Here is a 16,802-nt window from a genome sequence, read left to right as displayed (position 1 = left end):
CCGCTCTGTTGGTATGTATGCGATCGTCAAGATGAACAATGACAGACCCGTCAATTGTTTAAACACTTCTGGGTACCTTGTGGAGTTTTTGACCCGTAGTCGTGTTGAATTGTGTTAAACGGTAAAAACTGTGAAGTTTGGTTTCTTTTTAACATGAAGGTGATCTTTCTCTAAACTTAACCAAGTAGCTTTAGTTGCCTGAACTTAAACAGAGCCTCACGATAGATGTGACGGATCAGGAAAGACTTGTGAGTCTTGTTTGGAATACTTTCTTTTTTGGGTACGAGGAGGACTTGTTGTGCGCAGTACATGTGTCTCTTTATGCGGTGTCAGAATTCTATTGTATATAGAAGAGTGTTTAGATATCAGGTTTCTCTTGAATCACTTCAAGTTTATTTCACGTCTCACACTGTTATATTAAAGTAAATAAACCAACTGTAAATGCAGACGTTTGCAAACCAGCAATTTTCAGAATAGTTGGGTTGCACTTGATTTGCATACAGCTTTAGAGTCACTCCCTGCCACATGTTGCTCAGCTGTGGAATGCATGTGTGGACTGAGAAGGGGCCATCCCCGACATGATGATCAAGATGATATTTAACCGTTGAGAGGCAGGGAGCGCACCAACCCCCAGATCCATCAAGCCTGAGCCCCGGAAACCACTGTTACCCTTAGCATTAGACATGTTTATGTTCCAGCTGCACTATGTGAAGCAGCCACCCACTCACAACGTATTTGTATGGGTGCCTTTGTGTGAGTGTGGATGTAGGAGTGTGCATGTGTGTCTAAGCGTGGCTGGCGAATCGCAGTTCTTCCTGAGCGGACGGTTTCACATTCACATCTTTTCTGCTGGCTGATTTAACAGAGGAACAGCTTAATTGGGGTTAATTGTTCCAATCCATATGTGAAACTGTGTGTGTGTGTGTGAGCGCGAGAGAGAGTTTGTGTGTGTGTGCAGTAACATGTCAAGCCCTGAAACCCAAATCCAAAGCCAATGCTCCCTCACTTTCATCTTATTCATAAAAAAATAAACATTCGGGCCTCAAGTAGAGCCGGGGAAGGCGGTGACGGAGAGGGGAATGCAAGCGGAGAGCTGGTACGACGGAGAGGCAGCTGGCCTTCCCTCTGCCCTCAGCTACCTCCAGACTCCCATGACATCCACCGGCCGCTTGATTGGAAATGCTAAACAGGGGCTTTTCACTTCATGTGTGAAGCGAGTCATGTCAGACATATGTGTGAGTGAGCGAGTGCGAGTGTGTGTGCGTGTGAGTGTGTGTGAGAGTCACCTCTCTGGCCGCTGATGAACTCATCTCTGCAGTTTTGCATCAGCTGCAGGATCCACTTGTGCTGCGCATAGATGCACTGCCATGCTGGGTCGCCTGGAGCGTGCAGGTCAGACAGGTACCTGTACGTGTGCAAAAACACACAGGTGTGTGAAAAAAAATATAAGAAAAAGAAACACACATTTCTTGTGGTGAGGTGCTGGCTTGCTGGTGCAGCAGACACCAGAGACCAGAGCAAGGAGACCAATCACGGTTTCTCAGATGATGCACTCTTTTGAGCTGATGCCTGGCTCCCTCTACTGTTGTCCTATGGCCTACCTACTCATTTGTTTCTCATTAGGTGGCATCTTTCAAAAGATTGAGCAAGACTCCCAGGCACAAAACACACACAAAACACACACACACATGCTCGCAGCTCCCACCATCCACGGCAAGAGTAAACAGGAGCTGAGTGGGCGTTCAGAGCCGTGCCTATTGCAGCAGGATGAAAGATGTTGCCGTGTGGTTGAGAACTGGTCTCTGTGATCCTGACAGGTCGGTCTTAACAATAATAAATCGGGAGAGACCACAAGTATGAATGGGCAGAGGGATAGAGGGAGGAGGGGAAAGAGGGCACGAAAGGCAGGAAGAGGGGAAAATAGAAACAGAAACAAGATGATGGGACAACAAAAAGCAGAGAGGATTAGAGAACTGGCGGACAGAAGAAAGTGAATGGAGGAGGAAGTTCTGGTCGACCGATGACACAGATATGACAAGTGTGATTACTGTATACTACTTGTACACAGAGATTGTGTGACGTGTGTGAAAACAGGACAGAGATGAATAAAAAAAAAAATGCTTTACATAATGAACCCGTTATGTAAAATCAAATCAACGAGTATGAAACGTATGAACATGACGACTGGGAGGAATACAGACTCTAGAATAAAAAAAATGTAAGGAGACCTGATGTATCTCTTCTGGTCGTGCAGTGTCGACGGGGTCTGGAGCAGTTTCTCCAATAAGAGACTCCTCAGAGCTCCGATCCTCATCTCAACCTCAGCATACACTGGAACAGAGTAACAGGAAACCCCATTGTATTCAATACAGAGGAAATAATAATACTAATTAAACGTGATTTTACATGTAATTTAATTTATTTATTGAGCAAAGAAAGTTTACCTTTTTTGAAAACCGGGACTTCAGTGTTGCCAAAGAGAGATTTGGCCTTCTCATAGTCATTGATCACCACATCGTAATCACCCTGACAGAGAAAAGTCACTTCAGTGAATAATGCAGTTCAGTCACTTTTTTAAACTCAACAATCATGACACACATTGTCTGTTTGAGCCTCTTTAGCGCCACCCTCCTGATGACGGCAATCCAAGCTGCGTCTTAAAACTACATACTTATTGGGGATAGATCTAGATACAGTGCAATGGAAACACTGAATCAAGCAGAACTTTAAAGTAACAATTCATAATCAAAAGAACGGCTTCACTAGAATCACATAAAGTTGAATGCTCTTTTTCTTGTAGGGCTGTGTGAGTTCTCAAAGCAGCTTGAGACAAAAACGACTTTAAAAAGAAGAAGCTGTCGCTTAAAAACTTATTAAATACTTATTGAAGAAGCACGTTTTTTCCTTTACGATGAATCATTATAAAGTAAATTGTGGCTATCCCCAGGTAGTGGAAATGGCACAACATGTGCCATGAATGGTTTAAACATAAACTGTATATTGTGAGCTTTACAAAAGCGGCTATAACTACCGATTGTATCAGTGTTACAGGCAACCGATAAAAAATGAATTATATAAATACATAAATACATATATATATATATATATATATATATATATATATATACACATATATATATATACACACACACATATATATATATATATATATATATATATATATATATATATATATATATATATATATATATATATATATATATATACACACACATATATATATATATATATATATATATATATATATATATATATATATATATATATATATATATATATATATATATATATATATATACACACACACATATATGTATATATATATATACATATATATATATATATATATATACATATACATATACATATATATATATATATATATATATATATACATATATATATAAAAATATATATTTAATTACCCATAAACCCATAAAAGGCCAACACAAATAAGTCCAATTTCTCTTGGGAGACTCAAGGTTTTATGAGGATAGTTCTGCTGGGTTTTATAAGAACAAAAGGAACACTAAGCCACAGGACTCAAGCATTTCTCTGTATTTTTAGACAACAATGTCCTGTTATGAAAGCTAAATGAACTCCAGATTAGTTTCATCAACACCAAGATGAAAACAATAGAATAATAAAAATACAATAACCAGACCGAAACACTCTATTCGAAGGGAAGTTCTGAGAGCGCAGACTGTGAAACAGATTTTCACCTCCATCACCCAGAGAGCTGAAGGCGTTCCCCTCCTGATGAAGGATCCAACACCTCACGACACACAGCTCAAATGAGAGCGTTTACAAGTTTACTGGTGTGTCTTTATTCCGTATTCGACACTTAATAGTGACGCATGAGCTGTTCTTCCGATCGTTATTTTGCACATGCGTACATACTATCTGGATAATACCTTTTGGATATTGCGTTCAATGTTGAGTGGCAGGTTGAAGAGAAACTTGAAGCGTTGCAGGACGTTGAGTGCATTGCGTGTGGAGTCAGCTTTGTCTTTCCGCCCTAAGACCTCCTGGAAAAGAGTATCTGCAGTATCGCTCGCTCCTACGAGACACACGGCGAGAGAAAGTGTGAGTGAGAGCAAGAGAGGCAGGAGCAAATGAGAAACTGGGATACTATGAAAATAAATGTTGATACCACATTTCCCCTTTAACGGCGGTCTCTGGTTTTCTTCCTGCTCTGTATGCTATCGGACACAGTAGAGCCGGAGCCGCTAAGGAGAAAGTGACAGCTATCTCTTATTCAGACAGCTGAGCGGAACGTTTGCACGACTAACCGGCTTCGTGGGTGGCCTCGGATGTGCCGTCAAATAGAAGGAAAAAAAACTACTTCTTCTAATCAAAACAAAAACCCCACCCCCCAAAACAAAATCCTTGGGACTGAACAGAGGAAAAAATTCTCATTTTTTTTCTCTCTCGCCAATATGAGTCGTCATGAAAACATTCTTACTTTGTGCTTGGCGCTGCGTGTCTGACGTACAGAGTGACTTTTTGGGGGGTGAGCGGTGGCCTGGTGCACTGGGCCGTGGGCCCACTAGTCTGAGGCTGCGGGGATGAAAGCTACGTCCGGCTTGGTGGTTTGTTTACGCTAGACTCCGGGAAAAGGACCTGCTTATTGACCCTTCATTAGAGGAGTCACATTATCATGTATGAGATGAGAGGGTGGGAACACAAGATCTGCTGAGGGATCTGCTTGTTAAAAAAAGGGGAAGATCTAAAAAGGCGACTGAACACACACACAGGCTACATGCGTTCTGTTAATGGACGGCATATCAGTGCGAGATACGTTTGGCAGCACAGAGCGTAAGACTGTCTCGTCTCATAATCGCTTTGACCCCTTTTGCTCTTTGAGTTTTAATTTGAATGTGTTAAAATCAACCAAATGACATACTGTAAAAAAATAAGTCAAAGCAAATGTGCAGGGAGAGAATTAGAACCCCCAAAAGAGCTCTCCATTCAAAAGATAAAATAGGGTTTAATAAATAATGTTTTTAACATGGGACTTTGTTCTTGACTTTGCGATCAGCGTGTGTGAAATGAGGGAGATTATTTTGTAAATATTATACAAGTAAAATATGATCATCATCTGTGATGTCAATTGAATTATTGACCTGGAAGATTTCCCTCTCCGAATTGTACCTTACGTATGTCGGTACTTTTTAGGAAAACATTAATGGAAAGTGTAAAAAGTTGAAGTTTTGTGTAAAAAAAAATGTGAAGGATTTGAATGGGAGAGAATGAAGACCGTTTTTGAAAGAGAAACATTTTTCGAGGGTTTGCTAAAAAATGAAGAATGATAAAGAGTGTGCATAAACAAAATAATTTACTTTTCTAATCTAATAGATTTATTTACTTTATTTTATTGACAAATTCAATGTGTTCTTATCAATTATAAAGCATTAGCAATTAGCATTGCGTGAAAATTAAAATCAGATTTCTCAAAACCGCTTTAAATACAATACACGTGACATTGTCATCGGCTATCAATGCATTAAATCACACATGCCTTTATGTGTGCTAAGAGGATGTGATTTGGGTAAAATGGCCCAAAAACTAAAGCTGCACATTTGCAAAGCATTTGCACTTCCTCTCAGGACGGCCCTCTGCATGAAAAGATGCTTACTGTTGAGGATGTTTTCTAGTCGCTGGGTCATGGATCCCTCCACTCTCTCTGTGCCATCAGACTCCAGCCTCTGGTGGATCGCTGCAACACAAAAGTCAGTATTCACTTTAAAGGACTGTGATGGACAATACACTGTGAAATCCACCTAAATAACAATCAGAGACATATTAAATAATAGCATGGATGTTTGAGTTGGGAAGAAATGTGAGAAAATGCAAAAGAGCGGAAAACGGTTTTCTACACTGCAAATTAACCAACGTGCAATCCCCGGAGAAAGGAACATTTTCAATTTCAGGAACCGAAGGTAAAACAATAAACAGGCCCTACCCCAGTGGTAGATGCGAGATAACCTCGCCGGTTCTCCGCCCACAAATGTTGCTATTGAACCTACCCCTCCTCCTTGGGCCCGTTCCCACGCAGCAGCCGATGTGACCTTGCCCCGGCGCTGACTGTACTGGATCAATTCACCTAACCAAAGCCATTAACAGCACAGCTTTGTGGTCTTGGGACATTTGGAGCCCTTTGACCTGGAGGTAATGTGAATCTAAAATGTTTCAACTCTCGGAAAAATAACATTTGGGAGAGCAGAGCTGGAGGTCTGGATGCCAAAAATGACTGTTGCTGAGAGGGAGGGGGGGGGGGGGGGGGGGGTCTGATGGCTTGTATCCATCACTTAGCATGAAGAGCTTTACGCGGGAGAGGGAATTAAAAAAGAGGGGAGAAAACGGAGAGAGAGTAAAAGAGGCAAAGCGAGCGGTGTGGCTGCCCCAGTGAATAAATAAATGGTGTGCCGTAGTGGGCAGCTGGGTGCTGAGAGCTGCAGTGTGGGTTTATTGACAGAGAGGAGGAGCGGCAGAGAAGGCTTAGGAGACCTTCTCTCACATACTTGGGGAGCGACTCAAATATGCAACAGGCAGACATCTCAAGAATGAAGCGACCGAAACATGGGAGAAAAAAAACAACCAGTAAAACAAATGTCTGTTCCCTCCACTTCCCCGTCTTCCTCCTTCTCCCACAACTACAAATGCTCGTTGTTAGCGGAGCTTGGAGACAGCAGAGGGAGCGGGAGGCAAAGAGAAAGAGGGCGAGTTCTGTAAATAAATATGTGGGTCCATTCTAACAGACAGAAGCCTCGAGGCAGAGACTGAGGCAGAGACTGAGGCATTCCTAAAACGCACTGTTCAAACATGCCTTTGCCTAATCAGTACGGACGCCGCCGGCCCTCTCATGAACCTCTCGCTGCTCGCCGGCCGGCAAATGCAGCCAGATCGAGGTTAGGACAAAGGCACGTAGACGTGGAAGTGTATATGGGAGAGCACAGGATTGATTGGGCTGGACCCACAGGAAGACTAAGACACACACACACACACACACACACACACTGCAGGTCTGCTTCACGTCTCCACGTCTCCCCCACCCCCCCTGCCAGCTGTGTGTCCTCCGCATCTGTCACCCAGTGAAGGGCTGATGACGTCACGGCTAACCTAAACATCAGGTCAGAGTCCGGATAACACACGCAGCCCGGAGCTGAGGAAGAGCGGCAGCTCCCGCTTCACTTCCTGGAACCATTTGAGGGAAAAGAAAATGAATACGATTAAAAATACAGTGTCCCTGGATTCTAAAGCTGGAGATGTTTTGACTCCTGCCGGGGCCGGGCGCTCGGGGGAATAGGCCCTGGGAATCTGGCATTTTTGGAACACGGTAGCCGTTCCGTTTCCTGCATCGCTGGGAGACTTCCTGTTCACACAACAATGAAAAACCTCAAATTTCAACATTTTTGTAGAAACAACCCCCGGACTCCCTGACAGACTGTCAGTCAGTCAATCAGCCGGAGCAGCTCAGTCTCAAGAGGCTCCACTCGTCACTGAGGCTCCGCGATCAAACGGTCGCCACGCCAAAACCTTTCACCAGTCTGCGCCGGTTCACATGGAGGGGTTACAGGACCACTTGTTTCTTCACGGCAAAGCCAAAAATCCCTTCTTCGAACAACTAAAATATTGTATTTAAACATGAATTCTGCCACTGAGTTAATCCACAACCCTTCTTGAAACTTGCATAAAAATCAGACCACAACCAAACGAGAAACTTGATGTATGAAACTTCAACATATAGGTGCTTGAAACAACATTATTTGATTAAACGCTAATTTGGCCTCACAACATACTTCCAACTTTCTTCCCCCAGTAACTACATCATCTGACGTAAAATGGGTTTAAAAGATATAACCCTGTCTGCCCCCGAGATCCCGTGTGAGTGATGCTGCGTCAGATACAACATAATGTACAGGACTCTAATCTGCCCAGATTTAGGGTTTAATTCTAATTGATGCACATTTAAAATACACACAGTCCTGATTATGATACATAACGCTTTGTCTTTATTTAAGGTCAGAGTTGTGCACCCACCTTTATACACACTGTGATATTTAACAACACAACATTTTTAGACTCATCTCTATTTCCGTCTGTATTTGGCTTTTTAAGTTTTGGTTTGCTTAAAAGCTGTTACACAAGATATGGGCGAGACATTTTTTAACCTTATTAATCATCAGAAACACTGAAATTCACAAGGACACTAGCATTGGATTGGCCAATCTGGTCGATGACGCGTCTGCTTAATAACGTCAGTATCGGGCCCAAAAATCTATCTAGTGGTTGTGACCGGATCCTTTGCTTCAATAAAAGAAAAAGTATGCGTTAACAGTGCCATTTGGATAAACACTTATGCTAAAAGCAGGGATGTAGATCTGGAAGCAGCTCATTCGTTATACCATGTAGAACTTTGGAGGCCATGCAACTTGATAATGCACTTCTAAGCGGCCCTTTGGAAGCTCAAATATTACAAGCCTAGCATAAAAAGCTGGCTGCAGCTCCTAGTCTGGTTTCTCCATTTGCAAAAAGGTCAACTTCAGTTTACTAATGCAAACAGCACTGTCATTAACACGATTTGTGGATTGCAAAGGCAAACGTCTAAACTGTGAGCTTAAAGGTTCATAGTGCATTAAAAAGAGACGTGGGATTTTGTTTTGCCATTTCTGTTGGAGATGATTAGCTACACTGGAGAGCAATTAAGAAGCAATTAGTGGGGACAAGAAGGAGGGGGAGGGGGAGAAACCCCACGGATATTGAAGTCAGAGTCCTGCTAATATTTTCTATCCGCCTCGTTTCTTTTCCCCGATTTGGCTTCCGCTCCTCGTTTCCACCTTGCCGGCAGCAACACTTGCATAAAAAAAAAAGTAACTCCAGACTTCTATTAAAGTCATCAATAAAAATCTCACATGCGAGCAGAAGTGAAAATAAACAGAAGAGGGGACCAGAACATCTTGATGGTGATTGAGAGGGCTGGAAGCACGACAGCAACTCCTGACAGCAAATTCTGAACAAGGGGAACACACAAGCACCCTGTTAGATCCTTTTCTCTTTTTTTTTCCTCCACAGCTAATTTCTCTTAAATTTTCACAGCTCCATCTCAGGTGGGGTTCATTTGGATGGACTTGCAACAACAGAGACCTGCCAAACGCCGCTGAGGGACAAAGAAAGGATTCACAGTGGCTCAGACAGCTGTGCTAACTGGGCCCGGCAGGGAGCGGTTGCAGAGCTGTCTCGATCTGGCGGCATGTCGGCTGGTATGTCGGTTTGGCCGATCACACCTAGTATGCAGAATATGTCCACTTGAGCCATCCATTCTGGGCTTCCACTTCATCGTTTAATGACGGGGAGCCAAATCGCGGCCGAGAAAGGATGTTTTACTGCAGTAATAAATCATGATGGGGAAACTACATTTGTATGATATTCTATCTTTTGTGTTACAGAAGTGCACCTGTTCCATTATGTTGTATTTTGAGGCCTGGTTGTTTATCAACTAGAAACTTTGTTATTGTTCATTTGTAGTGTATTTGTTACAGATAGTCAGCACTCAAAGTGTTCAGTAAGCCCAGTTTAACCTTCCAGAGCTTCTAATGGTTTCTGCACATTATGTTAAGTTGCCACTATTCTAGTTGAAATGATGCAACAGAATTAAAAAAACCTTTGCATATTCCTCGGACAATTTTGCACAGTTCTGTATTATTTTGTATTATTATTATCACAATTATTATTTTATTTTTTATATTGTTATTGTTATCTTTTCATATACAGCTGTCATTTTATTTTAGATTAATTATATTTGTATAGAATTGTTCCGTAATTTATTGTAATTATTTTCTATCTATGTGTGTGAAAATCCACTTGACTTGAAACAGGAGTCTAATTCTGAGATAAATTCGACAATACATTTAAAATGAGTTCATAATCCAAACAAATAGGTGTTGCAAAGCAAGTAGGACATCTCTTAATCATCTTGTATTCAGGCCAAAACAGTGAATCCCATCCTGTCACAGGTCATAAAGCCTCATTATGCCCTCTCGGGCCACAGGTCACTTCAGGCCATGCAGAGTGTATTGCTTCCTCCGTCTGGAGAAACTGTACGCTTCCCTTTGGGGCAGTGGGCACACAGTAGGCACGCTCAGTCTGAACGTGAGAATGACTGAGCATTGTTCCCATTGGTCATATTGGGTCTGTTATCAGCACTATCAGTCCTAATACTCTGGCCTGCATTGTATTGGGCTGCTCCGTTTATTTAGATTCAGCCACTAACAATGAAAACATTGCCTCTCTCCCAACCGGGGCACAAACACACGGAAAGCAATAATAATAATGATGGAAGCAGAAAAGTGTACGTATAAATAGTAAGGGGAAGTAACTGAGCGGCTATGGCGGGAGGAGAGAGTAAACAGACAAAATTATGAATGATGAAGCGAACAATTGATTTTAAGTACCTGGCAGAGCGACAGCAGTCAGTCAGTCTCTGCTACCTTGAAATCGTCTTGGCATCTAATTTGAGCCGTGTGTGTGTGTGTGTCCATTTCCAGGCTCTAGGGAGACTGAAGCGAGACTGTGTGTGACAGGTGAGAGCTGATCTCATTTTGATGAAGGTGAATTAGCCGTGTTGTGGTTGGCTGGTGAAACTGTAATACGGAGTGGAGGGTTTTCACACAGCGTCCAAATGAGCCTCTTTAATCAACCGCTGCTAAACCGCATGTGAAGTGGGAAAAATAAATCCTGACACACACATACACACACACACACACACACACACACACACACACACACACACACACACACACACACACACACACACACTTTCCAAAAATCAAAAGCTCTTTTCTGAGCAGAGATGAAGAGTGATGATATGGAAGTTTGTGTATTAATTGTAGGCCATTTGGTGCAATTCCATAGCACACAGAAATGTGTTAGTCCCTCTCACCTGCCAGAGCGTCCTGGGCCTCAAAGAAGGTACTGAGGCCTCCTTTCACATAGGCCAGACTCCCCTCATTCTTCTTAGTAGCCTGCTTCTTCAGATTATTGGCTGCAACCTTCAACTGCTCAAAACTGAGGAAACAAAATGATCATGCAATTATATTAAGGCCTGCGGCAATATTTGTCTCATCGATCAATTCATTTAGTCTTTAAAATGTCACAACATTTTGAAAAATACCACGTCTTTAAATTGCTCTGACTTTTTTTTTGTTAAACTAAGAAAAGAAGCCAATCGAAAAGAAAAAAAATGAAAATACTTGTTCACTGATCCCTGTACGTCATATTGTGCATATTCTCTAATAACGTATATATATATATAAAAAAAGAAAAATAGGCCAATCGAATTCATGCATCTCAGAAACACAATCCCACACAAACATTGGGCCAACGTGAGTATGTGTGTCTGTGTGAGCGTCCCGAGTGACGCTTCCTCCGCAGGAAGAAACAGTCTCCCAGCAAAGGTCCAAACAGAGGCCCCTGGTCACGCTGGATCCTGGGGTCTGGGTTACTGGAAGGCTAAGCAGGGGGGAGAGGAAGCCAGGAGAGTCCAAAATAACTCTCCTCTGCCCTGACATGACAGTGAACGGGACTCGGGGCTTTCGGGTCAGCGGGCGGCCTCGTCTACGTACGTAACTGTTCTCTGAGGGGCCAAATGTGGAGGTACGGCCAAGACACTACAACCTCAAAATGACAGCCATCAAACCAAAGCGTGACAAATGATCTATATGTTTTCCTCCATGCGTTCTGTCTAACTCATTTTATTTTATGTTTCGTCAGTTTGTATAATGAGGCTGCAACTAAAGATGTGTCATAATTCATTAATCTATTGATATTTTCTCCATTAGGTCTTCAAATATCTTGTTTTGTCTGACCAACAGTCCAAAATCTAATATTTACAGTTTACTATCACAGAAGAGTACTAGAAACAGAAAACATCTACATTATCAAAATTGTTGCAGATAAATTTCCTGTCGATTGACGAATCAATTAATCGGCTAACTGCAGTTCTCGTGCATATAATGCTCTGCTCAGTGGTGTAAAAAGTAAAGTCTTGTTGGCAACACATGGATTTTCCTGCCGCTGAGCTCACCTGCCAGCAAGGAGTTTGACTGGAACAAACCATTAGGAGTTTTTAGCGCAGTGAACAGGACTCTGGCTTTAGTTCATTGCTGCACCAAGCCAAGCCACAGGAAACTAATCCTACACCTCCGTTAGAAATATGTTGTGCTGTGAATAAAAACGCATGTTGCTTTCTAGAGCGCTTCTGTCAAAGGGAGTCTTTTTTCCATTTCTTTTGAACAGTTATGAGGAATGGTAGCTTACGATTGGTGATAGAAAAGGACCTACCTGGAGCCCATGTGGTTTTCTATGAGGTACCAGGTGGCAGAGAAGTTCTCACTGGTGAAGTCTCCACTCATTCCTGGAAAGGTCACCTCTATGTCTTTATGTGGGAGTTTGCCTCTGAAAGAAGACCGATAAACAAAGATGAACACAGAAGAAAGGCATGGACAAAGAAGAGCTATATTGTATTAAAAGATCTACAATGTACAGATGTACAGAGTACAGTCGAAAATACCAAGGATAAAATCATGCAGTTCAACTGTAATGACGCTAAAATAAAGAAAAAAAAAGAAAAAATTGTGAGTGAGAAGGGATTGGAAATATAATTGTTTAAATTGTGAGATCCTATTTGTATGTGATGTCAGCGTAAGTCTTTCCAGCAGGGGGCAGTGTGCAGCCAGAAAGTACCCAGGCTGGGAGAGCTTGGCGTGGGAAGTGCAGTGTGCGACGCCTGGGTGCCCCTGGAGGACCCAGCACTCATTAGGGAAGCTTGATCTCTGCTAATGACCCGTGGCCTACACAAACCAAACCCCCCCCCCCACCACCACCACCACCACCACCACCCACTGTGCTGTTAAACAGAAAGAGAAAAAAAAACGTCACACAGACAATAATTAAGGTCCACGGTCTGTGAAACAAAAGAAAACATACACTTGGTGACGTGTGCGCCCCAAAACACATGTACAGAAAACCAGAAGCGCTACGTTGTGAGTGCAAACACAATAGTTACGATGAGTGGAATTGCAAGCTGCAAATGCATAAAGTATCTGTATCAAAGATCAGAGTTAATTTTTTGTAAATGATTTAAGCTCTTTCATTATTTTTCTAGTGATGTGTATTTTAAACTAGGATGGTTTCTGAAGACAGTCCCAACTATTGCTCTCTAATCTTACATTTAATGATCATTGGAATCCTCTTCTATACCTTTTAAAAAGTGTTAGAATTAAAGTAAACAACTTCATAATATTGTTCATAATCTCTCTACCGTGTTCAGTTTGCAGAAGACACAAAGTAGAAAGGTTCTTAGTGTTTTGCTGTTAAAGCTTCAGCAGTCATCAGGGGTTGTACAACATCTTTATACAAAGTACACCTCTGACAGACACTGTGTACCAAATGACCAAATGAATGAGGCAGTTTCCTCTCCAGTCCTGGATTGGTAATATTTATCTAATAAATAAAAGTATCACTAAGTGTATGTGTTAAGTCTTCAACTATGTGTTTTACCTAAGTGGGTTGCACTGTTTAAACGCAAGAAATGTCTTCGCTAGAAAAGTCCTTAGTCATGTGTAAATCATCAACAATATAAACTGAAGTTACTGCAGCTTTGACCGTCACAAGCAATAAATTAAACTTGCCTGCAAAGGTCAATATTACTTGCTTATAATGTTAGTATTTCTTCACGTTCAGAGTGAGGGGGAAACCCACTTCCACTACCTAACAGACATCATCCTCCTCCTATACCTTGGGGCACTATTGCCTTAATTTTGTAGTTTAGCATGTGGAAATATTTAGCTACAACTTAACTCTACGTACAGACTAGTTTTGATGATGTAACCTCTTTCAATCTAGTGACCTATTAACCACTTACGTTATATCCAGGCCAAGTATGACGTTACAAACAGCCGGTGCAAACATCCACAGCTGAATTACCATCCGGTGACATCACTGTACAAAGATGCGCACACAAGAGAAGTTCTTTTGCTAACAAACATCCCCTCCGATTAAATATGTTCGGGAGTATTTCATTCTAAAAACCCTCCCGGTATCAGATCAACACGTCACTGTCAAAGAGAATTGTGTAGGCGTTTTACGCTGGGTGTTTAACGCAACCCTGGGAGACGAGTGAATGGTGCAGCCTGTTTATGGGGGTCTCCTCTCTGGCCACGAGCTGGTCTCTGGTCACTTGCCCCCGGCCCCTCTAAACCAAACAAACACTAACCCAGAAAGGCCAGAACCTGACATCCCAAACTATATATTACAACTGCTGCACTCCCCGTCCGGCGCGTGGGCGGCAGCACCACGCTGCCTGCTCCTGGGCGGTATACAAACATGTGTGTGGGTCGCTTCTTTCCAAATCCCTTTCTATCGCTGTCCTCTCCGCTTTATACACAATTATTCTGTTTCCACTCCCTGTGAGCGGCGGTTAGAGGCTGTTCAACCATTGCTGTGTTGGCATAATATTTCAAACGCCTGCATATGGGGAGAGTTTGTTTCTGTTTGGGGATGTAAACCATGACTCAATGACTAGAGCGCGTGTGTTTACGGCGGTGTGATTGTGCTGAGTTTGTGTGCGTGCATTCGTGTGTTCTCTGGCTGTACTTGTCTATCTCGATGCCCAGTGGATTGCTGGGTCGCAGGGAGAGGGGGGAGATGCCTTTGTTGCGGTCGGTCCTCATGTCGTAGAAGTTCATCTCCTCCACCCACACAGCAGACTGGTCCAGGATACCTGCAGGACAGGAGGGGCGAGACTGTTAATGAACACCACATCACAGACGTCAACTCAATTGACATATTTTGTATCTGTTTAATGTTTCAACTCCGTTTCTCCGTATTCTAATTAAACAAATGCAATTTCTTGTCTACTCTTCTGTGTGCATATGATCATATAGTTTATACGATTACATGTTTGTGCCGTAGGTCCTCTAAAATGGCCGACTAAGCTCAACGCACGCTAGAAACTAAATGCAAATAAGCAAAACAAAAGTAAATGAAGATGCCATCTCTTCTAATTTTGACAACACATGCATTGCATATTGGAAAACCTGGAATTAAATAAAAAGAAGCAATTTGAGAATCACGATCACATATCAAACACATCCACGGCATGAAGAAATGTCCTGCGGAGACAGGCGTGCTTCTAGTCATACTCAGAAACAGAAGTTTGGGGACACACGAGTCACGAGTGAAAGGCCAATGCCGTGTATAGTCAGTATTTCCAGTAATACTGGAATCAGGTTCATACTTAAATAAACATTCTAAGCTCATTCGATTTCAGCAAATCACATCACACGACCAGTTATGTTCATCTGTTTTTCGCCGAATGGGTTTTCGCACTGTAGGATCATTCTTTTAAAATTTGGATTGGTTTGTGAACGATAAAAAAAAAAAAAAAACGTATCCAAACTTTCAATCTGGGCATGATAAACTTTATCAGCAGCTATTAAAATAAATTGTTTGGCTTCATCGTTTATCAACACTGGTTACAGCCGCTAAAATTTGAGGATTTGCTGAATTGTTGGTTTGAAAAAATGAAGATATCCCCTTGAGCTCTTGGAGCTTGTGAAATGCACATTTCATTATTTTCCGTTATAGACTAAACAGTTTATCAACCGATACAAAAATAAAATACAAATGATTTAATCGCTAACTTAAATAGCCATTATAGCTAAAAATAATAGATTTGAAGTCCCGAGAGCCTCACCAATCCTCTCCGGTCGGAGCAGTTTGAATGAGACTGTGGAGGTGCCGAGACCCCCGGACTTGGTCGTAACAATGATCTCTCCCTTGTCGTCTTTGGCAGGACCCACGCGGCACACTATCTTGCTGGCTGACATCCACTCGGCTGTCAGCAGGCAGTTATGGCCGCAGATCAACAGACCTGAGACGGAAGAGAGGGGCGGGGAAGAGGTGAAACGGGTGAGAGATACAGCCACACAGTGACAGCACAAATAAATAACATGTAGCACCGACACACACAGACACTCTATATAACAAGAGGAGCTCACTCAGACAGATTTGGCGTCTATCAGCAAGTTTAGTCAAACTGTCACCGGCGGGTCAAAGTTCAAGTTGGGGTCACAGTGGGTGTGGGTGGCCGTGACCTTCCTTCCTCTCACTCAGCTCCCTTAAGTTAACGTGTGTCACTTCAGTGCTAAGTGGCCCATTACTGGCACAATGTGCACTCTGCCCCTACATCTGTCGTCCTCTTTTCAAACCCTCTTGAAAACTATTTGGGCACTAGAGGACAGACGCAGGGATTACTTTGACAGTTCCAGCCGAGGGGATAAAAAAAAAAAAGAAAGACCTTCACGTGGCTATAATCTAGCATGATAAAAAGCCTGTGAGAGCTGATTAACAAATAGCCCATAAAACCGTGAATAATATGCCAATTAGAGCCCCATTTCCTGCCTCTGTTCTCTACTGGCCACTTTGTTTGAATACATACACACTCACACACATTTGTGCATATCTAATTGTCTAATTCCAGGCCCCAGGGACCTTCATGGTCAGAAATAGACCTGTATCACTGGCCAGAGCACAGCTTTCTCCAAGCATGGAGCAGTGTGTTAGTTCTCTGGACTGTCCCCCGCATCCGCTCATTGGCGAACATTAGGGAAAATATCGGCAGAGAAAAAGGTTGACGTTAAAACACATAACGAGAACAAGATGGAGGTAATCTATCTGTGTGGCTCATGCAAATAAAAAATAAAAAAAGGCACATCAAC

General features: G+C 42.4%; 1 protein-coding gene across 1 annotated transcript in view; it reads right to left on the bottom strand.

The window, feature by feature from the left end:
• Positions 1–16,802, bottom strand: part of exoc2 (exocyst complex component 2) — a 40,328-nt gene that overhangs the window by 12,166 nt on the left and 11,360 nt on the right. The window contains exons 3-11 of the mRNA XM_079220688.1: positions 15,779–15,955; positions 14,677–14,803; positions 12,364–12,477; positions 10,964–11,088; positions 5,660–5,740; positions 3,936–4,081; positions 2,445–2,526; positions 2,229–2,331; positions 1,287–1,405 (exon numbers count right to left, since the gene is read on the bottom strand). Of these exons, the coding sequence (XP_079076814.1) occupies positions 1,287–1,405; positions 2,229–2,331; positions 2,445–2,526; positions 3,936–4,081; positions 5,660–5,740; positions 10,964–11,088; positions 12,364–12,477; positions 14,677–14,803; positions 15,779–15,955 (1,074 nt within the window). The remainder of the gene's footprint in view (positions 1–1,286; positions 1,406–2,228; positions 2,332–2,444; positions 2,527–3,935; positions 4,082–5,659; positions 5,741–10,963; positions 11,089–12,363; positions 12,478–14,676; positions 14,804–15,778; positions 15,956–16,802) is intronic.

This window comes from Taurulus bubalis (genome assembly GCF_910589615.1).
Source record: "Taurulus bubalis genome assembly, chromosome: 7".
Classification (NCBI taxonomy): domain Eukaryota; kingdom Metazoa; phylum Chordata; class Actinopteri; order Perciformes; family Cottidae; genus Taurulus; species Taurulus bubalis.
Note: the sequence above shows the minus strand (reverse complement) of the source record. Positions and strands in the feature narration are given on the sequence as shown.